At 45.4% G+C, this 26,522-nt stretch overlaps 1 protein-coding gene across 1 annotated transcript in view; it reads left to right on the top strand.

Annotated features, from left to right (window-relative positions):
• zdhhc1 (zinc finger DHHC-type containing 1) overlaps positions 1-26,522 on the top strand; it is a 56,946-nt gene that overhangs the window by 9,515 nt on the left and 20,909 nt on the right. The window contains 5 exon segments of the mRNA XM_041990648.1: positions 1,428-1,603; positions 1,739-1,840; positions 6,124-6,248; positions 8,044-8,199; positions 21,986-22,101. Of these exon segments, the coding sequence (XP_041846582.1) occupies positions 1,428-1,603; positions 1,739-1,840; positions 6,124-6,248; positions 8,044-8,199; positions 21,986-22,101 (675 nt within the window).

The raw sequence follows: 26,522 nt of genomic DNA, 5'->3' as shown, positions 1-26,522 counted from the left end.
CACATCCTGGTCTGAGAGAAGATGTTAGACTGGTCCGGAAGGGTCAGATCATCAAGCAGAGGAAACATCTCAGGAGAAGCAGAAATTACTAGAACCGGGTTCAGAACTGTCCAACCATCATTAAAACTGGAAGGATGGAGGGAACCATCGTCTTCCAGGAAGAAACGTGGTCAGAAAAATCCTGAATGATGGTGATTCAGTGTTTGGTGGAAGCAGAAGGAAGAAAAACAGCAGTAGAACTCAGGACCATGTTTAATAGTGAAAGTTAGAACATTTCCACATGAACAATGTGAAGGAACTTAAGGGACTGAACAGCTGTGGAGTCAGAAGGAAACCACTAACCAGTGAGGCTAAGCAGAGGAAAAGGCTTCAGGTCTCGAGGGAGTATAAAGACTGGACTCTGGAACCATGGAAGAAGGTCATGTGGTCTGATGAGTCCAGATCTACCCTGGTCCAGAGTGATGGAGCATCAGGGTAAGAAGAGAGGAGGATGAAGGGAAGCAGCATCATGTCTAGTGCTACTGTACAAGCTTGTGGGGGCAGTCTATGATCTGGGGTTGCTGCAGCTGGTAAGGTCTAGGTTCAGCTCTAGGTTCAGGTCTAGGTTCAGCAACTTTGTGTCCAAAGAATGAGATCAGTTGGTACCTGAATATTCTAAATGAACAGGTTATTCCATCTGGGGCTCAGACTCAGACTGTGAAAGAGTGGTTCAGGGAACAGGAGACATTTTCATACATGGATTGGCCTCCATGTATCCAGACCTGAACCCCATGGAGAACCTCTGGGATGTGCTGGAGAAGGCTTTGTGTAGTGATCGGACTCTCCATCATCAATAAAAGATCATGGAGAGAAATCAATGCGACTCTGGATGGAAATAAATGTGACATTGCAGAAGCTTCTAGAATCGATGCCGCAGAGAAGCTGCTGGAGTCGGAGATGGAGGAGGTCCAACCAGAAATCAGACTGAAAGCTTTTTTTTTTTGGCCAGGCAGTTTATAGAACATTGTAGTAATAATGATGATGAGGTAATATAAACAGCAGAACCGTACATGTGGAAACGGCTGTATCGGAGATGGATTGTTTTGTTTTTAGGTTTAAATTGTTTTAAAGTTCCAGAAATGTCCACCATCTTGCTCTGCAGGACGGGTTCTCTGGAGCGTTGGTAGACCAGGAAGCTGTTGGTATTCCTGGTGTTGCTAAGCTAACAAAGAACATTCTCTGGTTGGAGCTCAGACCAGTTACGTTGTCACAGTTTCCTGAGCTAACAGAACATCGTAACCACAGTCCGGTCCGGAGACGACTCAGGCCCAGCTCAGGCATCATCAGAGGATGCGGTTTTCAGATGTCCCTGGTGTCCATGTGGGGACATGCTGGGGGACTGCTATGACAGCTCCATCCTGATGTCAGATTCCTGATCTGAGCTCCAGTGTACCGGCATCATGTTCACCTGTCACCTGTGTGTTCACGTCATGGCCGTCTCCGTGGACCCGGCTGACCGCAACGTGAAGATGAAGAGCAGCAGAGGTCCGCTTCCCGTGTTCGACCGCTCCAAGCACGCTCACGTCATCGAGAACTGCCACTGCTACCTGTGCCAGGTGGACGTGTGAGTAACACACACCTGTTGGCTCCGCCCCTTTTAAATGAAGGTGCACAGCGGGTCGACCAGCATGGTTGCACTAATTATCAAGTTGGTGTGATAACCAATGCTAACCATTGTTCTTGTGTGTGTGTGTTCCAGGGGAGCGAAGTCGAAGCACTGCAGCGCCTGTAATAAATGTGTGTCTGAGTTCGACCACCACTGCCGCTGGCTCAACAACTGTGTAGGCAGCCAGAACTACAGGTCAGCGCTGGCGGCCTACTGCTCTGTAGTACTGTCTGTAGTACTGCTCTGTAGTGCTGTCTGTAGTACTGTCTGTAGTACCGTCTGTATTATTGCTCTGCAGTACTGTCTGTAGTACTGTCTGTAGTACCGTCTCTATTACTGCTCTGTAGTACTGCTCTGTAGTACTGTCTGTAGTACCGCTCTGTAGTACTGTCTGTAGTACTGCTCTGTAGTACTGTCTGTAGTACCGTCTGTATTATTGCTCTGTAGTACTGTCTGTAGTACTGTCTGTAGTACCGTCTCTATTACTGCTCTGTAGTACTGCTCTGTAGTACTGTCTGTAGTACCGCTCTGTAGTACTGTCTGTAGTACCGTCTCTATTACTGCTCTGTAGTACTGCTCTGTAGTACTGTCTGTAGTACCGCTCTGTAGTACTGTCTGTAGTACTGCTCTGTAGTACTGTCTGTAGTACCGTCTGTATTATTGCTCTGTAGTACTGTCTGTAGTACTGTCTGTAGTACCGTCTCTATTACTGCTCTGTAGTACTGTCTGTTGTACTGTCTGTAGTACCGTCTGTAGTACCTCTCTGTAGTACTGTCTGTAGTACTGCTCTGTAGTACTGTCTGTAGTACCGTCTGTATTATTGCTCTGTGGTACTGTCTGTAGTACTGCTCTGTAGTACTGTGTGTATTACTACTCTGTAGTACTGTCTGTAGTACCGTCTGTATTACTGTTCTGTAATACTGTCTGTAGTACTGTCTGTAGTACCGTCTGTATTACTGCTCTGTAGTACTGTCTCTATTGCTGTCTGTAGTACCGTCTGTATTACTGCTCTGTAGTACTTAGGCCTGTCACGATAACAAATTTAGCTGTACGATAAATTTTCTCAGAAATTATCGCGATAAACAATAATATTGCGCAAAGCGCTAATGTGTCATTTTGAGACCATTCTCAACTAATATAATGACATATGCCATAATAATGCAAGTACCCCTTTTGTAAAGGTCAATAAACTAAATAAATAAAAGCGCCTTTTTCACATACGCCGGGACACCGGCCCAAAAGTAATGCGACCCACTGGGAATCCTCCCAAACCTCTCGATTAGCCGGCATTGCTCTTAATGTGTATTTTGTCAAATAAGCTAGTATATAGGCTGACTCTATTTGCGTAATGTGCCTGCGGATTACAGGGGTTATTACGGTAGACCAGGAAGTGGGGGCTTTGTACTGACGTCGTAAGCTAGAATGTGTGTGTTCTGCTTACATGTGGGGAGCAGCGAAATGATAAAAGAGGAGGTGCTTGCATCTATTATTTCTCCATTCGACTTATTTACATATTTAGCATGAGAATCGGAGGTTTAGCGCGAGAGCGTGAGAAGCCACTTAAATGCGCAAGTCTCACGGCCATTGCGTGTTGGCAGCCCTGCAAAACAAATGCGGCTTACCGGCTCGTGCTGCAACATGCTGCAGTCAAGTATGACACCAGAGAGATCACTCCGCAACAAACCAGAGCGTTGAGTCGAAATACTCCATAGTGAAACCTATTGTCATACACAGTTTATGGTAAAGTGGGGACTAATAAAAATTATCGCGGCCGGCAAACTTATCGTGCTCTTATTTTCTTATCGTTCAATTAATTGACTTATTGCTTATCGCGACAGGCCTAGTAGTACTGTCTGTAGTACTGTCTGTAGTACCGTCTGTAGTACTGTCTGTAGTACCGTCTGTATTACCATCTGTACTGCCGTCTGTAGTGCCGTCTCTATTACTGCTCTGTAGTACTGTCTGTAGTACTGCTCTGTAGTACTGTCTGTAGTACCGTCTGTATTATTGCTTTGTAGTACTGTCTGTAGTACCGTCTGTATTACTACTCTGTAGTACTGTCTGTAGTACCGTCTATATTACTGCTCTGTAATACTGTCTGTGGTACTGTCTGTAATACCGTCTGTTTTACTACTCTGTAGTACTGTCTGTAGTTCCGTCTGTATTACTGCTCTATAGTACTGTCTGTAGTACTGCTCTGTAGTACTGTCTGTACTACCGCCTGTATTACTGCTCTGTAGTACTGCTCTGTAGTTCTGTGTAGTACTGCTCTGTAGTACTGTCTGTAGTACCGTCTGTATTACTGCTCTGGAGTACTATCTGTAGTACCGTCTGTATTACTGCTCTGTAGTAGTGTCTGTAGTACCGTCTGTAATACCGTCTGTAGTACTATCTGTAGTACCGTCTGTAGTGCCGTCTGTATTACTGCTCTGTAGTACTGTCTGTAGTACTGCTCTGTAGTACTGTCTGTAGTACCGTCTCTATTATTGCTCTGTAGTACTGTCTGTAGTACTGTCTCTATTACTGCTCTGTAGTACTGCTCTGTAGTACTGTCTGTAGTACTGTCTGTTGTACTGTCTGTAGTACCGTCTGTAGTACCTCTCTGTAGTACTGTCTGTAGTACTGTCTGTAGTACTGCTCTGTAGTACTGTCTGTAGTACCGTCTGTATTATTGCTCTGTAGTACTGTCTGTAGTACTGTCTGTAGTACCGTCTCTATTACTGCTCTGTAGTACTGCTCTGTAGTACTGCTCCGTAGTACCGTCTGTAGTACGTCTCTGTAGTACTGTCTGTAGTACAGTCTGTAGTACCGTCTGTAGTACCGTCTGTAGTACCGTCTGTATTATTGCTCTGTGGTACTGTCTGTAGTACTGCTCTGTAGTACTGTCTGTATTACTACTCTGTAGTACTGTCTGTAGTACCGTCTGTATTACTGTTCTGTAATACTGTCTGTAGTACTGTCTGTAGTACCGTCTGTATTACTGCTCTGTAATACTGTCTGTAGTACTGTCTGTATTGCTGTCTGTAGTACCGTCTGTATTACTGCTCTGTAGTACTGTCTGTAGTACTGTCTGTAGTACCGTCTGTAGTACTGTCTGTAGTACCGTCTGTACTGCCGTCTGTAGTGCCCTCTGTAGTGCCGTCTCTATTACTGCTCTGTAGTACTGTCTGTAGTACTGCTCTGTAGTACTGTCTGTAGTACCGTCTGTATTATTGCTTTGTAGTACTGTCTGTAGTACCGTCTGTAGTACTGCTCTGTAGTACTGTCTGTAGTACCGTCTGTATTATTGCTCTGTAGTACTGTCTGTAGTACTGTCTGTAGTACCGTCTCTATTACTGCTCTGTAGTACTGCTCTGTAGTACTGCTCTGTAGTACCGTCTGTAGTACCTCTCTGTAGTACTGTCTGTAGTACTGCTCTGTAGTACAGTCTGTAGTACCGTCTGTAGTACCGTCTGTAGTACCGTCTGTAGTACCGTCTGTAATATTGCTCTGTGGTACTGTCTGTAGTACTGCTCTGTAGTACTGTCTGTATTACTACTCTGTACTACTGTCTGTAGTACCGTCTGTATTACTGTTCTGTAGTACTGTCTGTAGTACTGTCTGTAGTACCGTCTGCAGTACTGTCTGTAGTACCGTCTGTAGTGCCGTCTGTAGTGCCGTCTCTATTACTGCTCTGTAGTACTGTCTGTAGTACTGCTCTGTAGTACTGTCTGTAGTACCGTCTGTATTATTGCTTTGTAGTACTGTCTGTAGTACCGTCTGTATTACTACTCTGTAGTACCGTCTGTAGTACCGTCTATATTACTGCTCTGTAATACTGTCTGTGGTACTGTCTGTAGTACCGTCTGTATTACTACTCTGTAGTACTGTCTGTAGTTCCGTCTGTATTACTGCTCTGTAATACTGTCTGTAGTACTGCTCTGTAATACTGTCTGTAGTACTGCTCTATAGTACTGTCTGTAGTACTGCTCTGTAGTACTGTCTGTAGTACCGCCTGTATTACTGCTCTGTAGTACTGCTCTGTAGTTCTGTGTAGTACTGCTCTGTAGTACTGTCTGTAGTACCGTCTGTATTACTGCTCTGGAGTACTGTCTGTACTACCGTCTGTATTACTGCTCTGTAGTAGTGTCTGTAGTACTGTCTGTAGTACCGTCTGTAATACCGCCTGTAGTACTATCTGTAGTACCGTCTGTAGTGCCGTCTGTATTACTGCTCTGTAGTACTGTCTGTAGTACTGCTCTGTAGTACTGTCTGTAGTACCGTCTGTATTATTGCTCTGTAGTACTGTCTGTAGTACCGTTTGTAGTACTGTATACTTGTAGTACTGTCTACTAATTTGTATGCTCACTGTTTAGCAGTGTGCAGTACTGAGTAGAAGTGTGTATAGTACTGTGTCTAGTCGTATAGTATTGTGTAGTACGACATGTAGTTTGTAGTACTGTGTACTCAGTGTGTAGTACTGTCTCTGTCTCCTGCAGGTTTTTCCTCCACAGTGTGGTCTCGGCTCTGTTGGGTGTCTGTCTGGTCCTGGTTTTCGCCTTCTACGTCTTCATCGAGTTCTTTCTGGACCCGTCCAAACTTCGTACCGACAAACACTTCCTGGGTAAGAGCTAATGTCCACCTGTCGCAGTGAGGAATGGGAAGGTCTCTATGTCCACAGTGAGGAATGAGACGGTCTTTTTGTCCACAGTGAGGAATGAGACTGTCTTTATGTCCACAGCGAGGAATGAGACGGTCTTTTTGTCCACAGTGAGGAATGAGACGGTCTTTATGTCCACAGTGAGGAATGAGACGGTCTCTATGTCCACAGTGGGGAATGAGACGGTCTCTATGTCCACAGTGGGGAATGAGACGGTCTCTATGGCCACAGTGAGGAATGAGACGGTCTTTATGTCCACAGTGGGGAATGAGACGGTCTTTATGTCCACAGTGAGGAATGAGACGGTCTTTATGTCCACAGTGGGGAATGAGACGGTTTTTATGTCCACAGTGAGGAATGAGACGGTCTCTATGTCCACAGTGGGGAATGAGACGGTCTCTATGGCCACAGTGAGGAATGAGACGGTCTTTTTGTCCACAGTGAGGAATGAGACGGTCTTTATGTCCACAGTGAGGAATGAGACGGTTTCTATGTCCACAGTGGGGAATGAGACGGTCTCTATGTCCACAGTGGGGATTGAGACGGTCTCTATGGCCACAGTGAGGAATGAGACTGTCTTTTTGTCCACAGTGAGGAATGAGACGGTCTCTATGTCCACTGTTGGGAATGAGTCGGTCTCTATGTCCACAGTGAGGAATGAGACGGTCTCTATGTCCCCAGTGAGGATTGAGACAGTCTCTATGTCCACAGTGAGGAATGAGACGGTCTTTTTGTCCACAGTGAGGAATGAGACTGTCTTTTTGTCCACAGTGAGGAATGAGACGGTCTCTATGTCCCCAGTGAGGATTGAGACAGTCTCTATGTCCACAGTGAGGAATGAGACGGTCTTTTTGTCCACAGTGGGGAATGAGATGGTGTTTTTGTTCCCAGTGAGGAATGAGACGGTCTCTATGTCCACAGTGAGGATTTGAGACGGTCTCTATGTCCACAGTGAGGATTTGAGACGGTCTCTATGGCCACAGTGAGGATTGAGACGGTCTCTATGTCCCCAGTGAGGAATGAGACGGTCTCTATGTCCCCAGTGGGGAATTAGACTGTCTTTATGTCCCCAGTGAGGAATGAGACGGTCTTTTTGTCCACAGTGAGGAATGAGACGGTCTTTTTGTCCACAGTGGGGAATGGGACGGTCTTTTTGTCCACAGTGAGGAATGAGACGGTCTTTTTGTCCACAGTGAGGAATGAGACGATCTTTTTGTCCACAGTGGGAAATGACACGGTCTCTATGTCCCCAGTGAGGAATGAGACGGTCTTTTTGTCCCCAGTGAGAATGAGACGGTCTCTATGTCCCCAGTGAGAATGAGACGGTCTTTTTGTCCACAGTGAGAATGAGACGGTCTTTTTGTCCACAGTGAGGAATGAGACGGTTTTTATGTCCCCAGTGATGAATGAGACGGTCTCTATGTCCAGAGTGGGGAATGAGACTGTCTTTTTGTCCCCAGTGAGAATGAGACGGTCTTTTTGTCCACAGTGAGGAATGAGACGGTTTTTATGTCCCCAGTGAGGAATGAGACGGTCTCTATGTCCCCAGTGAGGAATGAGACGGTCTTTTTGTCCACAGTGAGGAATGAGACGGTCTCTATGACCCCAGTGAGGAATGAGACGGTCTTTTTGTCCACAGTGAGGAATGAGACGGTCTTTTTGTCCACAGTGAGGAATGAGACGGTCTCTATGACCCCAGTGAGGAATGAGACGGTCTTTTTGTCCACAGTGAGGAATGAGACGGTCTTTTTGTCCACAGTGAGGAATGAGACGGGGGTCTGGTTCGTCTTCCTCCCCGTGGCTCCTCTCAGGTCTTCAGCAGCAGTGATTCCTGGCCTCGCTGCCGTCACCATCGCTCTCGGTCTGCTGTCCTCTGTCCTCCTCTGCCACCTGCTGTGCTTCCACCTCTACTTGAGTAAGACATCATCATCATCATCATCATCATCATCATCATCACCATCATCATCGTTATCTTTGTTGTATCGACCTTTTCCACCTTTCCAACGGCCCTGGGTAGCAGATCCATAGGAGTTCCTGCACAGACAAAAGTGTTCAGAAAAGTACATATTTTTACATATCATATATATAAAAAAAACATCTTTTTCTTTATTTCCATAAACAGACAAAAGCTAAATTAAACAAAAATCAGCTAAATTAATTGAAAGTGGTCAAAAATCATATAACAGCTAATGTCAAGTTACCCAACACATAGAAGAATAAAACCTGTCGAGCTGGTCAGACGTGGCATCAGTAGCGTCCCAAAGAAAAAGGTGTGTCCACCATGAAAGCCTTCGTCCCAGGTGAAATATGCCATAATATTAATCCATAACTTATTCCAGAGCCTAACAAATATCACACATAATAAACAGAAGAAAAAAGAAAGCAGCAACCAGAGAAACAGCTGCTACATACCGGCCCTCATCCTTGGGTTCCAGGTAAGACGGTTAAGTGGCCGATAATTAAATACGGTAGACGTGTTACAACCACGACCCAATCAGTGTTTACATACCAGCCTTTACGTGTTCCATCTATGACTTAGCGTTTAGCATCTATATGCTTTTTAAATACTTTATTCAACCATTCAACATTTAGCGTTTATCTTCAAATAATTCATATACATCACAAATATTCTTTTGTTCCACTTTTTTTTACACAAAAACATCTTCATGACCTCAACAAAACCATAAGGAGCGATTGTTTGAAGAGTATGTAGTCACGCATGCTTAAACACACATGCACTGTAATGAGGTGTCTGCTGGTCAGTGTACGAGCCTCCGTGTAGAGTCAGCGGCTCCAGAACTCACTGTTTCATCTCTCCATACTCCTGGTCCTGGTCCTGGTCCCGGCCTGCAGGCTCCTTGCTGATGGCAGCAGGCTGAAGAAGCTGTGTGACGGGTGGGCGGAGTCTCTCTCCATGCAGAGGGCTGTACAGGTGGAGGAGAGGTGGAGGTGTTTGCAGGTCATACCACACGGTGATGCTGCCGGTCAGGACGCTCTCCATGGTTCCTCTGTAGAAGGTTCACGTGATGGGGGCGGGGCTCCAGCTTTCCTCAGGTTGCGGAGGAAGTAAAGACGCTGGTTGGCTTCCTGGGCCAGTGATGGGGCATCGATGGTCCAGGAGAGGTCCTCTGTGACGTGCACACCAGGAACTGCTGCTCTCTCCACCGTAGCACCATTGATGGTCAGAGGTGCATGCTGGGGGTGTGGTCTCCTGAAGTCCACAACCATCTCCTTCATCTTCTCCACGTTCAGATTGTTGTGTTCCCACTACAAGGCCAGGAGGTCCACCTCGCTCCTGTAGTCTGGCTCATCCTCGTTGCTGATGAGACCCACCACCTTCGTGTCGTCTGCAGCCTGGATGTGGAGGTTGGAGCTGGATGACGGTGTGCAGTCGTGGGTCAGCAGAGTGAAGAGGGGGGGGGCTCGTCTTCGCTGTGACTAGTGATTAGGAGTCAAAGCCTCATTAACATTGGGGTCATCAGATGAGAGGGCTGATCGGACATTTAGACTCACCTGTTCTTCATAGAAAACTGCAAAGCTTTGTCAAGTACCTGCTGGTTTGCCACATAACACAGTACTTGCTTTACTTCCTTTACCATGTATTCCCACACACCGCCATGATGGGCTCCATGTGGCAGGTTAAATATCTGTTCTATTCCAGACTGTGTTAGGCTGTTTCGTATCTTGCTCAACCTAGGTGAATGCTGGTAGATCCGCTGTGATTCTGTTAAGATAAGATCTGGTTTCTGCTGCTGTCTTTGACATACCATGCAGTCCCTGATGATCTTTCTGCCTCCATGTCCGACCGTTTGGTGAATATGCTAAAGAAGTTGTTTTGAAACATTGGTTTTCTTTGGTGAGTACTGAATGCTTTATTTCTCCAGGTAAAGCCGCTTTACTAACCTACCACCCACTCTCTATAAGCCAGTGTTGATGACTGGGTCCAGGTTGTAGATATGACTCGACTTCCAAAGTGGTCAGCCCGTCATCAAAATGTTTCTTTTGCATAATCTCACTATGCTTTCTTCTGCTAAAGACAGTTTTATCCAGCTTGAGAAGGATGTCAGTAGTTAAGTGGTGGGACAAACCTCCTTTTTTAGCATGTGCTGCACACATCTCAATTTCATTTTCTACCTCTGGATCCCCCAAATGACCAGATGTTCCATACTCACCTGCCAGTCAGTGGATCTCAGTTCTCTGTAGGAACTCTGGACCATTAAGCTAGGTGGAAGACTCCACTCATGCCTTGGGAGGCTGGATTCAGCTTGGTGTTATATTTTAGAAATGATCAATCTAGTTTTAAGACAAGCTATAGTACAGAGACACCCTTTTAAAGATTGTTAATGATCTTAGACTTAACTTAGACTCTCAGAAACTTTCTGTCCTGGTTCTACTGGATCTTAGAGCTGCCATTTATACAGTAGATCACAAGAAGTCACCTCAAAAGTCTGGTGGACCTCTGAGGAACTGTTCTGAAATGGTTTTACTCCTATCTCTCAGATCGACAACTTTATGTAAGTATGGATACATGCTCCACAGGAATTCATAAAATCCTATGTGGGGTTCCCCAAGGATCAGTTCTAGGCTCACTTCTTTTTAATCTGTCCATGTTGCCTCTCGGGGACGTCATCAGGAGACACGGCATTGATTTCCAGCTATGCTGATGATACGCAGCTTTACATCACTGTGTCTCCTGATGACCTGTAGCCAGTTAACCCCCTTTTAAACTGGATTTTACATATAAAGTCATGGATGGCAGAGAACTTCTTACAGCTCAATCAGGAGAAAAAACTGAAGTTTTAATTATCAGTCTTGAAGACAAAAGTGAGATCATTCTACCACAATTACAACATTTTAATCCTTCTCAGTGTGCAAGAAATCTGGGTGTTCTTTTCCGCTCTAAACAGGATTTTATCATCTTAAAAATATCACCAGAGACGCCCATTCCACTCTCTGCCAGCACCGAGGTGCTGATGCTTTCATATCTAGCAGAATAGATTACTGTAATGCCCTGCTCTCTGGTCTTCCAAAAAGTCCATTTCTAACCTGTGGCTACTCCAGAATTTATGCATGATTTAATGTTCTTGGACCTTCTTTCTGAGGTCCACATCGCACGGCGAGGCCTCAGTCCACATCGCACTCCACATCGCACGGCGATGCCTCAGTCCACATCGCACTCCACATCGCACGGCGAGGCCTCAGTCCACATCGCACTCCACATCGCACGGCGAGGCCTCAGTCCACATCGCACGGCGAGGCCTCAGTCCACATCGCACTCCACATCGCACGGCGAGGCCTCAGTCCACATCGCACTCCACATCGCACGGCGAGGCCTCAGTCCACATCGCACGGCGAGGCCTCAGTCCACATCGCACTCCACATCACACGGCGAGGCCTCAGTCCACATCGCACTCCACATCGCACGGCGAGGCCTCAGTCCACATCGCACTCCACATCGCACGGCGAGGCCTCAGTCCACATCGCACTCCACATCGCATGACGAGGCCTCAGTCCGCATCGCACTCCACATCGCACGACGAGGCCTCAGTCCGCATCGCACTCCACATCGCACGGCGAGGCCTCTGTCCACATCGCACAGCGAGGCCTCGAGGCTTCATTTAATAATTTTTCGTTATTTTTACTTTATTTTTCTTATTCATGTACTTATTTATTAAAAAAAAAACAATGTGTGTGTGTTAGAGAAAAACAGTAGGTGTGGATTTTTAATTGCTGTTTTATAATCTGAGGGTTGCTGGTTCGATCCTCGGACTCTCGAGCTCATGTTGAGGTCCCTGAGCAAGACACCGAACCCAACATTGGTCCTGATGGGTCATGGTTAGCACTTTGGATGGCAGCTTCTGCTGCGTCTTGGCCACGCCCACCACCAGACGTGCAGCGCACACACAAGCAGTTCATTCATTTATGTGTTAACCTTTCCTGTTTTCCTCTTCTGACCGTGGTTGGAAGACACGGGGGAGATCTCGGCTAAAGCTATCAGTCTGGTAAAGGATCTGGTTATTATGTAAAAGCATTCAGGTTAACTTGTTTTATGAATTACTTGTTATAACCTGTCAACCTTGATTCCACTTTTAATACGTATTATTGACATAAATTAATTTGTTAAAAGGCTAATACTTTTTTTTATTGAACTAAAACTAGACTAAAACCTTTTTTGAGTTTTCGCCAGCTAAAACTAGATTAAAACTATCAAACCTAGAAATGGCTAAAATGTAAATCAAACTAATAAACATTTTCGTCCTGAAGACTAAAACTGAGATGCTGCCACAAACAACACTGGAATGTGTGTGTAAACGGGTGAATGTGAAGTATGATGTAAAGCGCTTTCGGTATCATTCCAGGTACAGTAAAGGGATATATAAATACAGACCAAAGTTCTTTATAAATAAAATTTGATTAGATTTTTTTTCAAGCGTGTAGCTCGAACGGCAGCTGAAAGTTCAAGACATGGTATGGTGTTTTTTATTTTTCAGTGGTACAACTCTCGCTTTTCTAATAATGAATGTAACATACACTTCCTGTTTGCATTTAATTAGCCGAAGGTATGACGCTGCTCCACATCCAGTTTCGCTTTATTTTTCCAAAAGCCTTGGCTGCAAAACTTTTCCAACAGCAAACAAGTTAAGTTAAACCAAGTCCTCCATCCACTTTTTCCAGGTTTGTGCTGTCTCCGCTGGTATAATTTTATGTGAGGGACCGAGGCCAAGGATGAAGAGAGCACAGGAGGTTTTTTAAAGAAAAAGTCTTTTGACATTTAATTTTACAAAAAACAACAAAAATACAAATTCCTAAGTAAAAGTTTTAGGCCCATAAAAGAGGTCAAATAAACAGAACATCAACATAAGGAACTGAAAACTAACTGACCTAACAAACTGACACACAAGGGAAACTTTATACTCTGGCTGATCAGACCAGAGGGAAATACATAACCATCTTCAGCTAACTTAAACTTAACTAATTCACAACAGAACTTAAACCATTTAGATTCATAACTCATTAGGGAAACAGAAATCTAAATAATCATACTTCTACATAACAAATAAAGTAATACAAAACAATAGAGAATCTAAACCCCTCTCCCACTATCTTTTTGCAAGATGGATGAGTCCAATTAGGCTGTATCCTCGTCAATGGAGATCCACCTCAGCTGGGACTGTTAGCAGGCTTGGGCCTCCCACACAGCAACTTCCCCAGGAACTGGTAACTCAAAGAAAATGCATATTAACTGAAAATAAACCAAACTAACAAGGTGACAAGAATGAGTCAACTAAAAGTGTGCACCCAATCAGTTAACCCCCCCTGCCAGTCTTGCTAAGGAAAATGTGAAATATAAAAGAAATGGTAAATATTACAAATAAAATGATTTAACTGAAATGAAGAAAAAGGTTAACAGACCGGGCTCAGTGTGTGGCTGCTTAGGTGGCCATCACATTTTATCATATCCAATCTTTATCTTGCTCAGTTGTTGCATAATCTGCTTTGCAGAAAGAATTACTACAAAGCTCGAGGGATCATAAACTGAGCTTACCGTTAACAAATTCCCTTCTCTTCAGTGGCTTTTGCTTGTTCACAGCACTGAAGGTGAAAACTTCCTGGTTGACGTTCCGCTGACGTTCCATTGGACTCCCTAAGCTGCTCCCTAACAGTGCATAGCTTGCACAACTAGGGGAGGATACTGCTCAACCAGTTCTTTGGTGATGTCACCATCCGGCCACCAAAGAAAGCTCAGGTAGTCAATATGTTCCTCGTCTTACCTGATGGAACATTCCTTTGATGTCTGTCATCAGAGTTACAGAAGCTTGTCAGTAGGGTGCTTGTGCAAGCCGGCCCAGTAGAAGCTCTTCATTCAAAACATGCTCCAGCAAAGAATGTGGTGCAATAAAACATGACCCTCAGTGTTTTCTTATGTGGATGGTAGATCCCATGGTGAGGTACATACTACACTTTTCCATGTTCTTGCTCCAGTTGGTCATGTGGCACGATCTCACAATGTCCATCCACAGCCATGTTGTGCCTAAACGTCATATCCTTCAAAGAAAACCTGATCTCTTTTAGAGGACTTCAGCAGGCATTGTGCTCTCTGCTGCGCTACCTGCTTGTTGTTAGGCATTCTAACATCGGTCTTACAAAAAGGAAGTGTCAGATAATAATGTCTGTTTTTATGCACCGCTGACTTGGTCATTATGTCCACAAACTGTCTTCTACAGATGGTTCTGTGTGTTCATCACGCTGCTGTTTCACAAACTCTTGGTTGTACTGCTTAACCAACAGGTCTTAATGAGATACTTAATAAGATTTTGTTAACCTGAACCAAGTTCTGATGCCCATCATCATCTCTACAATACTTAAATGGAGTATTACTCACCCAGCCGTTACGAGTCCAGACAGCGTAGGGCCATGACCTTCAGTGTTTATCAGACTCCACAGTTCCAAAACTTGAGGAGGAGGGCGATCCATCCACCGTCCATCCACTAGAGTCAGAACAACCTCTTCCAAGTAAGGCCACTGATGTTGTAGAGAGCAAATCAACAAAATCGAGCAACCGAGACAACATGGTCCTTAAAGGTCAGCTGGTTGTCTACCATGACACCAAGATTCCTAGTAAAAGACGTAGACACAAGCGTGATGGAGTCAAGCTGCACGCTTATCTGTGGCGGTAAGGAAGGATTGGCTGGAAAGACAATAAGCTCAGTCTTGGACAGATTTAGCTGAAGGTGGCGATCCTTCATCCATGCGGAGATATCAGCAACATGCTGATATTCACATTGAGACGTTGTGTAGTCAGGTGGGAAAGAAAGGAAAAGCTGAGTGTCATCTGCATAGCAGTGGTAGGAGAAACCATGAGAGCTAATGATGCACCAAGTGAGGAGGTGTATAGAGAAAAGAGATGAAGAATCCAGCAGCAGGCGATACGCTGCAAACAGAGATGACATGTAAGTTTAACTTGTTAAACATGCAGCAACTGTATGCGTGTCGTATGAGTAAAAATGTCAGACGGTTTTCTACTGTCTGTGTTGAGCAGGTTACAATAAGTAAATATTTCAGGCGGCAGGTTTATTGTAACTCGTGTTCTGTTTCAGACGTTGCTGCTGCTCATTGTACACTCCTCACCGTCCGGCTGGTTCGGAGCAAAGCTGATGATGGTGGGAAAAGGTTGTTCCCAGTTTTACCGATGAGCAGCGGGTAGAGAATTTTTGTACGTCCAGGGAAACATTTCAGTCCATCTGTCGCCACCTGAAGCTGCACTGAAGAGGATTGACATAACCACATGCTGCAAATACTGAAGGAGTTTTTTTTAGTCAGGAGGATCAGATCCTACCTGACTGAACACACGACCCAGCTCCTGGTCCAGGCTCTGGTCATTTCACGCATTGACTACTGCAACTCCTTACTGGCTGGCCTGCCTGCATGCTCAGTTAAACCTCTGCAGATGATCCAGAACGCAGCAGCACGTCTGGTCTTCAACCAGCCTAAAAGAGCTCATGTCACTCCGCTACTAATGGCTCTCCACTGGCTTCCAGTTGCAGCGCATCAGATTCAAAGCTCTGCTTCTGGCTTACAAAACAATAACCCAAACGGCTCCGGTCTACCTCCACTCCTTAATCCAGAGCTACACTCCCTCTCCACAGTTACGCTCTGCCAGTGAAAGACGCCTAGTGCTCCCACCACAAGGTGGCGCCACATCAGTAGCTAGACTCTTCTCCTCTGTTGTGTCTCGGTGGTGGAACCATCTACCAAACTCCATCCGATCCGCAGAGTCCTTATCCACTTTTAAAAGCAAGCTAAAGACTCAGTTGTTTAAGGAGCATTTCCACACTTAGCTTAACTCTTCTACTCAGAATGAGTTAGAAAGATTTGTCCAGCTCTTTGGTTCAACCAGGTACTGAAGAAGCTGCTGCACTTATGCCCAAGTTGATATTGTGTGATGAAATCGTGATCTTGTATTTAAACAAAATGACTTAGAAAAAACTAAAAAAGCAAACAAAAATAATAAAAAGCCCTGCCTCTAGCGCCACATGACAGCACCTGGACTCCAGCAGTCTGACTACAACTTAATGATGACTCCATCTTGTTTGAATTCATGCTTGTGTTGTTCTTACTTTCAAATGTAAGTCGCTTTGGATAAAAGCGTCTGCTACATGACTGTAGAACAGAATAGAATAGAATAGAATAGTGCAGCCTGGATGTTTTACCTTGTGCTATCCAGCTAATCACAACACAACTTTTCATAAGAAGCATCATGTTGTGAAAGTTGGACAGACAGAACATACATGTACACATGATGTACACATTTAAAGAGAAAATGCATCATGTGTTCAGAATAAAGATCTCATCACCTGCTTTAAGCTCTGTGTGCTTCATGGAATCATCAGTAGAAGGTGGAGGAGTAATCCGGCGCTGGAGGGTTGCTGGTGACGGAGTTATGGTTCAGAAGAATTATGAGGATATAGTCGCACAGAATTAGCAGCATGTGAGGGTTAACATGTAGAAAGGCGGTGAGATGCTTACAGGTGTGGACTTTTCTAAGAAGCCGACCTTCGTTAACATGATGGATGTGCTGCGTTTTAAAACGGTGATAAACTGTAATGTAACGCACACCCCAGGATAAAGACTTAAAACGTAATATTTCATAGCTATTATTAATAATGGCCAAACCACAACTAACTGACAGACTGAAAACTTCAGACTCTTTACTATGGCGTTTATTCGATTCCAAAAGCAGCGCGCTTGAAAACCGCCCGCGTGCATAAAAACAATGCACGCGCACAGGGATCACCGCGCGCAAGTACGTGATATGAGCGAGTAAATTAGTACCCGCGAGTTAAAACACACGTCGCGAGGAGGCATTTCTGCATTGCGAGGGAATAACACAGTATCTGCAAGCAGAGAATCACCCTCGTGAGAGCTCATCAGTCCACTGTGTTCACACATGTGGACCCGCTCGCTCTCAGTTCTGTCACTGCACGCTCGGCTCAACAGTCCTCCCTCACTCGATTGCTGGAGTTTTGAGACTCCGGGGGCGGAGACTTTGGCTGATGTGTCTTATCCTCTGATTGGTCAGTTTTCAGACTGTAAGAGCGGTCACGTGGGTCATGGAGCCTCCAGTAGTCCCAAACAAACCCTGCTCTGCTGGACTCTACTACGGAACAGACAGCAGCGATCGGATTACTGAGGGTGAAAACTAAATAAACATATTATTGCTGCACATACACGTTTGTCACTGAATGCATTATTAAGTTAATGTTGATTTAAGTGATGATCAAGTCATGTCTGACTATAGATTAAAAAAGTGTAACCAGCACAATAATTTCATACTTTTTTGGAGGAAAATATTCATCTCAACCACCGAGCTAGCATTTATTAAATACCAGACATGGTCCTCATTAGCCTCTATATTTCTTATTGATAACCATCCATACAATTCACTTTCATAAGGTTAAACGATTAGGTTGATACGGCTTACTTTCATCTTTTAAAGCCAGCCGTGTGGTAGCATGTAATGTCCCAGCAGTATGGATTTAAAGTCAAAGACACAATGCAGACAACACCGAAGATCCTCTTCAGAGAGGACTCTGTCTCTCAGCTGCATTTCTATGGTTTGTATTTAAAAGACCAAGTTTGCACTGTCTCTCTTAAGGTGGATAAAAAAATAATAATAAAACGTGATCATGCTTAGTTTATGTTCTTACCTTTTTATCTTTTTTTAAAATTATGCTTTATATAATCTTATGTGTTTAATGTCTTTGTAAAGCCCTTTGAATCACCATGTTGTTGAATTGTGCTCTACAAATAAAGTTGCTTTGCTTTGAATGTAAAATGAAATGTCTCACTGAGTAAGAACTTGGTTTAACTAAAAACTCACCTGACTGGTGGGACTGGCACCACAGGACAAGAAAACAGGTGAAACCTTTCAAAAAACAAACTTTTTAATGACATAAGACAACAGGGCAAAGCAATAAAGTAAATAAATTAGTTCCAGTGTGCATAATGAAATGATAAAAATAAACCTTGGGGAAGGAAAAATGACAAACTGATAGACATCAGTGTTCCTGCCTGCTGCTCCTGAATATTTTTTTTTTTTAAATGACTGTAATGGCTAAATTAGCTTCTGTGATAACGATGGGTATTTGTACATAATTAGATAGGGTGTCCAGGATGTACAGCTTCTGGCGACATAAAAACGTCAGGTAATCAGGATTCAGTGGTGTTGTGCTGAATCCTCTTTGTATTTTATGCAGAAGCCGATCAAGCAGGTGACATCTCGGCTATTGACAAATGAAAGCATAGTTGAAGAAATGTGTTATGATGCACATATCAAACATGGCATTTTTTTAAGGTATAACAATTGAATGTTTAACATGCATTGGAAAAAACGTGCAATTAGATATAACGTGAATACTTATTAGTTATGCAAAACTAAAGCTAGTTTAACCAACTTAAAGTCATTTGAAATTCGCTGCACAGGTGCTGTTTATCTTGGCTGGGCAATGTGTGAGCATTTAAACTGACCAATCTGAGGATAAGACACATCAGCCAAAGTCTCCGCCCCCGGAGTCTCAAAACTCCAGCAATCGAGTGAGGGAGGACTGTTAAGCCGAGCGTGCAGTGACAGAACTGAGAGCGAGCAGGTCCACATGTGTGAACACAGTGGACTGATGAGCTCTCATGAGGGTGATTCTCTGCTTGCAGATACTGTGTTATTCCCTCGCAATGCAGAAATGCCTTCTCGCGACGTGTGTTTTAACTCGCGGTACTAATTTACTCGCTCATATCACGTACTTGCGCGCGGTGATCCCTGTGCGCGTGCATTGTTTTTATGCACGCGGGCGGTTTTCAAGCGCGCTGCTTTTGGAATCGAATAAACGCCATATTTTCCAGTCATTTATTTTTTATAGTGAATACAGCCGTGCAGAAAAGAACTATTTACATATGTGCATATGATGATTTTATCACTTTGGCTTTTCCTGCCATCCTGTCTAGTACACCCAGAGATAAATATTAATATTATAATATATAGTGTAAAATTCTCAATTGTCCAGGAGTGCACAAGTTGTCATTTAAACTCCAATTAAACATTAAAACAAAAAGTCCAGTTGAAATGACTGATCCTGCTGTTACAATCAGCTCTGTGTGGCTCCATCAGTTCCCCTTTTTCCATTTAAACCAGTATCTGTACATTAGCACATGGTCTGTCATTAAATCAAGGGCAGAGACTTTTATGTGCATTAAAGCTGTTTTATTTACCTGATGGATGCAGCTGCTGGAGGCAGCAGGAGTATCCAGGATGCTGTCCTGCTCCGTCTCTGATGAAGCAAACATGGATTAGAACCATATTTTTACAAAAATGATGGAAACATGTGAAGTAGATCAGCTCAGCTATCTGGGTGGTATCTGAGAACGACTCATAGGTCTATACAGAAGCTCTAATGCTTCTTGACCTGTTTACTAACCTTCAAACTCCTCTGAAGATGTTTTCACTTCGGATGATCGCCTCCAGAAGCCCCGCCTCCAGAAGCCCCACCTCTAGAAGCCCCGCCTCCAGAAGCCTCGCCTCTAGAAGCTCCGCCTCCAGAAGCCCCGCCACTAGAAGCCCCTCCTCCAGAAGCCCCGCTCATGGGTCATTTGCTGCGGTGTTGCCTGAGTAGGCAGGTCGGTGGTCCAAGGTGTCGAATTTACTGGTTTTTCGGTTCATCCCAGTCCGGTTGTTGTGGTCCTTAATTTATTTGTAGTCTTGTGAGAGTTTTCTACGTGCACTGCTTGGCGTTATGATAAATCCTGCGTTCTCTGATTGAGAACTGATCGTCATGAATATTTTTATATTCCACTACGAACCTTCAAAACGTGTCTGAATATCCTCTGTGGCGTAGAGAGAAGAAAATTTTGACCTTCTCGTCGGTCCATTTCTCGCATGCTCTTTTTTTGGTCCGTAGCTGCAACCGTGGCAACGGGCGTCGCTACCAGTCACATCATGAGGGTTCCTATGGAACCTCGAAAAGACCTTCCTCGGAGTACGAGCTAAAATGGTTCTAGGAACTGAGGGCTTTTACCCCTAAGTTCCTATATGTCCGAATGCGCCAAAAACCGTCCTGGTTCCCGAAAAAGTTAGAAGAACTACAAAAGGTTCCTACAGTTGGAAAGGGCTTTATGATGGTTGACCGTGTCAAAGGCAGCAGACAGGTCCAGCAGTATAAGGACTGAGGATTGACCAGCGGATCTGGCAACCCGTAGGGAATCAGTAACTGACAGGAGAGCAGGTTCAGTAGAGCGGCCTTGCCTATAGCCAGAATGATATGGATCAAACAGGTTGTTGTCTTGGAGGAACTGTGAGACCTGACTGAAGACGGCACGCTCTAGTAGTTTAGACATGAATGGAAGCAGTGAGACCGGCCGGTAGTTTTCAACCTGGGCTGGGTTGAGTGTGGGTTTCTTTAGCAGCGGGGGAACCCGAGCTTGCTTGAAGGCAGAGGGAAAGATACCGGATTTAAGAGAGGAGGTGATAATATGGGTTACTGCAGGTTTGATTGTAGGTAAAATGCTCTGCAGGATGTCAGAGGGAACAGGATCAAGAGGACAGGTCGTGGGTTTTGAGTTGACTAGAAGTTTAGAGACTTGGTCCTCATTTAGAGAGCGGAAGGAGCAGAGTGAGGCACCAGTAGCTGGTTTGGTAAGGCTGAGTTGGTCCGGCTCAGTGAATTGGTTACTGATGGTAGCAACCTTTTCAGTGAAGTAGGAAGCAAACATTTCTGCAGTCAGCACAGTGGGAGGCTGAGCAGGTGGTGGAGATAGAAGAGAGTTAAACACCATGAACATGTCGTGTGTTGGGAGCATTGCGGATCTTGTTCTGATAAAAGGCTATCTTGGCCACCTTTAGGCTGGATGTGAAAGTTTCAGGTTTTTGCTGCTACTCAGACAAGTCAGTGTGTTCTTTTGATTTGCACCACTTTCTTTCTGCAGCCCTGAGTCCGGCTCTGTGCTCCCTTAGAGCCTGATGAACTGATAAATTCTGTTTTGTTCACTGCAGACTGACAGTTCCAGAGACCGAAGGTAACAGAGGATGTGGCAGACGTTCATGCCATTGGAAAGGACGGGTTTTGTGGATTGCGGTGTCTATGGGTGACACGTCTTGGTCTGTACCATGTCTGACAGGGATGGTTTGAAGCACAGTGTGCGTTGATTTAGTAGTGAGGAGGTTTAAGGTCGTGCCCTTGCTCGGTGGACTCGCAGGTCTTTACCCTTTGTGGTCTTAACCTGACGTAGGCTGACACAATGGCCGACGCCTCCATCTGCTTTACCTGAGCAGTACACAGTGGATGTGACCCGCGTCACAGCCTCAACTGGTTGTAGAGAGAAGCTGCTGTCCAGTCCCACGACACCTCCCCAGGTCCGAACACTCGAGAGCGTTGTCACTGAACCACCTTTGGTTTTTGGTTCTAACACCATTTTGGATTTTCATTTTGTTCATTTCATTTAATTTATTTATCTTATATGTGAAGAACAGTGGGATGTGGCTTGTTGCAAATGTGACAGTTTTTAGAAATTTAAACTTTTCAGGGTTGTTTTCTGTTTAATTGTTATTATTAAATTATTATTTAATCATTATTATTATTTAACAGTTTCCACACAGAAAAGACTGAGTGTGGTCATGTGACCCATGTGTAACGTGTGTGTGTGTGTGTTTTCAGTGTGGAACAGACTCAGTACCTATGAGTACATTGTCCGGCAGAGACACCGTCTGGACAGCAAAGACACCAAGAAACCAGGATCAGGGAAGGAGGCAGCAGCTCCTTCAGTCCTCAAGGTAATGGACTCGCAGCTGAGCTAGGGTCTGGTCTGGTCGGATCTAGCCTGGTCTGGTCTGGTCAGGTCGGATCTAACCTGTTCTGGTCTGGTCTGGTCGGATCTAACCTGTTCTGGTCTGGTCTGGTCGGATCTAGCCTGGTCTGGTCTGGTCAGGTCGGATCTAACCTGTTCTGGTCTGGTCGGGTCGGATCTAACCTGTTCTGGTCTGGTCGGATCTAGCCTGGTCTGGTCGGGTCGGATCTAATCTGGTCTGGTTTGGTAGGATCTAACCTGTTCTGGTCTGGTCTGGTCGGATCTAACCTGGTCTGGTCGGATCTAGCCTGGTCTGGTCTGGTAGGATCTAACCTGTTCTGGTCTGGTCGGATCTAGCCTGGTCTGGTCGGGTCGGATCTAATCTGGTCTGGTTTGGTCGGATCTAACCTGGTCTGGTCTGGTCGGATCTAGCCTGGTCTGGTCTGGTAGGATCTAACCTGGTCTGGTCTGGTCGGATCTAATCTGGTCTGGTCTGGTCGGATCTAGCCTGGTCTGGTCTGGTCGGATCTAGCCTGGTCTGGTCTGGTCGGATCTAAACTGGTCTGGTCGAATCTAAACTGGTCTGGTCTGGTCGGATCTAACCTGTTCTGGTCTGGTCGGATCTACCCTGGTCTGGTCTGGTCGGATCTAGCCTGGTCTGGTCTGGTCGGATCTAACCTGGTCTGGTCTGGTCGGATCTAACCTGGTCTGGTCTGGTCGGATCTAACCTGGTCTGGTCTGGTCGGATCTAGCCTGGTCTGGTCTGGTCGGATCTAACCTGGTCTGGTCGGATCTAGCCTGGTCTGGTCTGGTCTGGTCGGATCTAACCTGGTCTGGTCGGATCTAGCCTGGTCTGGTCTGGTAGGATCTAACCTGTTCTGGTCTGGTCGGATCTAGCCTGGTCTGGTCGGGTCGGATCTAATCTGGTCTGGTTTGGTCGGATCTAACCTGGTCTGGTCTGGTCGGATCTAGCCTGGTCTGGTCTGGTCGGATCTAACCTGGTCTGGTCGGATCTAGCCTGGTCTGGTCTGGTCGGATCTAACCTGGTCTGGTCTGGTCGGATCTAACCTGGTCTGGTCTGGTCGGATCTAACCTGGTCTGGTCTGGTCGGATCTAGCCTGGTCTGGTCTGGTCGGATCTAAACTGGTCTGGTCGACTCTAAACTGGTCTGGTCTGGTCGGATCTAACCTGTTCTGGTCTGGTCGGATCTACCCTGGTCTGGTCTGGTCGGATCTAACCTGGTCTGGTCTGGTCGGATCTAACCTGGTCTGGTCGGATCTAGCCTGGTCTGGTCTGGTCGGATCTAACCTGGTCTGGTCTGGTCGGATCTACCCTGGTCTGGTCTGGTCGGATCTAACCTGGTCTGGTCTGGTAGGATCTAACCTGTTCTGGTCTGGTCGGATCTAGCCTGGTCTGGTCGGGTCGGATCTAATCTGGTCTGGTTTGGTCGGATCTAACCTGGTCTGGTCTGGTCGGATCTAGCCTGGTCTGGTCTGGTAGGATCTAACCTGGTCTGGTCTGGTCGGATCTAACCTGGTCTGGTCTGGTCGGATCTAGCCTGGTCTGGTCTGGTAGGATCTAACCTGGTCTGGTCTGGTCGGATCTAATCTGGTCTGGTCTGGTCGGATCTAACCTGGTCTGGTCTGGTCGGATCTACCCTGGTCTGGTCTGGTAGGATCTAACCTGGTCTGGTCTGGTCGGATCTAATCTGGTCTGGTCTGGTCGGATCTAGCCTGGTCTGGTCTGGTCGGATCTAGCCTGGTCTGGTCTGGTCGGATCTAAACTGGTCTGGTCTGGTATGGTCGGATCTAGCCTGGTCTGGTCTGGTCGGATCTAACCTGGTCTGGTAGGATCTAGCCTGGTCTGGTCTGGTCGGATCTAATCTGGTCTGGTCTGCTCTGGTGGGATCTAGCCTGGTCTGGTCTGGTGGGATCTAGCCTGGTCTGGTCTGGTCGGATCTAATCTGGTCTGGTCTGCTCTGGTGGGATCTAGCCTGGTCTGGTGGGATCTAGCCTGGTCTGGTCTGGTCGGATCTAGCCTGGTGGGGTCTGCAGGGTTTAAAGTATTCCGGCACCATGCCGGATCTTCGGCGTGTGGAGTTTTTGTGGTGAAAAGAACCAGGGTAGTTGGAGGGTGGAACCTGGTTAGTACCTGGTATTTATGCTGCCTGCTCTTTGTCAGCTGGTGGGTGTGGCTCACCTGCGTGAGCGTGCACGTGTCTGTACGTCAGGGGGGAGACGCGTGCAACCATGTCGGGTCTGAAATGCGTTATTTAAATGAGGTAAACTACGTCAGGCCATTCAGCGTGGACGGAGAAATGTTCAGATGTAGATGAAGTTAGCTTCTGATCTGTGATGTACAAAATGACCAATCCACTGATGTGGACCCAACTTCGTTAGACCAGGTCCTTCTGAAAACCTAACCCTTAGACCAGGGGTCTGCAGGCTTTCCAGTCCAAAGAGCCATTTTTCCTCAGCCAGCTGAATGAAACTCGTTCAGACGCAGATGTTACCAGACCTTTTGGAAAAGGACGACTCAGAACTTCTGATAAATATCCACTAGAGGACGTGTGTTGTCAGCTCTGAAGAACCACATTTATATTTTATTTATCTATTTTAGATTTTGAAATAAAGAAAAACATAACTTTTGGATGTAGGTTTTTGTGAAAAATTATGGGAAAAAAGTCCATAATTTCCAACCCAATGACCAGAAAATGAGATAAAATAAATATTACTGGAACTTTTAGTGCAGTGGTTCTCAAACGTTTTTTACTGTGCCTCCCTTTGCAGGAATAAACATCCCAGGACCCCCACCCTCATATACACAGAGCAAGGGGTCTATATAACTTACTATAACCACATAACTTACTAAACTCATAACATCACCGACGTGAGGGAGATTTAACCAGAAACACATTTACTGTTAGACCAAGAGCCACACATCTGCCCTCTTTCATCCCTGTTACCTGTTTCTCCATCTCTCTTTCTTTCCTCCCTTCAAAGCGTTCAGTAAACCCTGATCTCTGTTCTGCAGTTCTTCTTCGGTGGTGCCCTGGTTCCTGGGGTGTGTGGCTGGAACATCGGGGTGGGTACTGGCCCACGCTGGGTGTAGGGCTGCACAATTAATTGGATTTTGATAGTAATCATGATGTTGGTGGCCACAATTAAATGAACCTGATGGTCAACAATATTTACATTAAAAATGCGGCTCTGCTGCATCTCTGATCCCACCGTTCTCAGCCGGCGGTCTGCCAGCCACCAGGGGCGTCATTACGCTGCCTAAACAACCAGGACGTACTTTTACAGTCGGCAGCTAGCTGTGTCGCTAACGTAGCGACTTTTTCTGGTGATATTGGAGACTTTTGGAGACTGGCGTGAAAGAGGTATAGTTTCCTCTTCAGTGAGGAGGGGGTGATACGCAGACCCCCCCATCCAAAGCACTCAGCAGAGGCCTGGTCCTCACGCAGCAGCACCTCTGTTTCATCACCAGGCTGGAAACGAAACGTAAAAGCTGCTGCTGGCGGATCCTCGCTGGCTTACCGTCACATGTTCATGTTTATTCATGAAGAGTGTGGACATAAATATGTAAAAAGTTAAGTGTTGTGACATGTTACACTTAAGAAAATTAACCTTAAAAAACAAATATTGACTGAAGAATTCAGTTAGATTTTTTTTTGCTGTTCTAAACATTTTTACGTTGTCTTTTCATCAGTTTTTGCCTTTGTCACGACATCCCTCTCCACGTAGCATCCATTACAGCTCATGTTGCTCCCGATTGGTTCTTAATTTAGCTTCTTTTATAGCCCTATAATTCACGTTAACTTCTCAAAAATGCAAGTATATTTTTCTTTGCATTGTTTATAATCTATTCTGATTTAAAGTTTAATTTTTCACTAAAAATCGTTCTTTAAATACATAGTTTGTTTATAATTGGTGCAATAAAAGTACATGTTTTTCCAAACACTGAATGATCGTGATTAGTAATCGTGATTATTATTTTGGTCATAATCGTGCAGCCCTAGCCGGGTGGCTGTCTGAGGGGGCCCGATCCTGCTGGGCATGGTGCGGGCTCTGGCTGGGCCGCCCTCTGGGGGGTCTGAGGTGGTCTTCATTAGAGCTGCACAATATATTGAAAATTTACCTTCATCGTGATCTTACCCCGTGTGACATACATATTTCAAAGATGACCTAAACTAGCTAATAGTATGATTCCTTATTTTAAGAAAGTGGTGTGATGATGTTCCAATTGCAGCTGTACGTTTTTGTGCTGTGTGTGTCAGTGGCCAATCAAATGAACTTTTACTGTCATAAATACGCCCCCCCGTCTGCCTTGTTTAGCTAACAGTAGAGCACACGGAGGGTCACGATGGCGGAAGATTGCGAGAAAAGCGTAGAGAAAGTGGAAGAA

The sequence above is a fragment of the Melanotaenia boesemani genome, chromosome 1, assembly GCF_017639745.1.
Source record: "Melanotaenia boesemani isolate fMelBoe1 chromosome 1, fMelBoe1.pri, whole genome shotgun sequence".
NCBI lineage: Eukaryota > Metazoa > Chordata > Actinopteri > Atheriniformes > Melanotaeniidae > Melanotaenia > Melanotaenia boesemani.
Note: the sequence above shows the minus strand (reverse complement) of the source record. Positions and strands in the feature narration are given on the sequence as shown.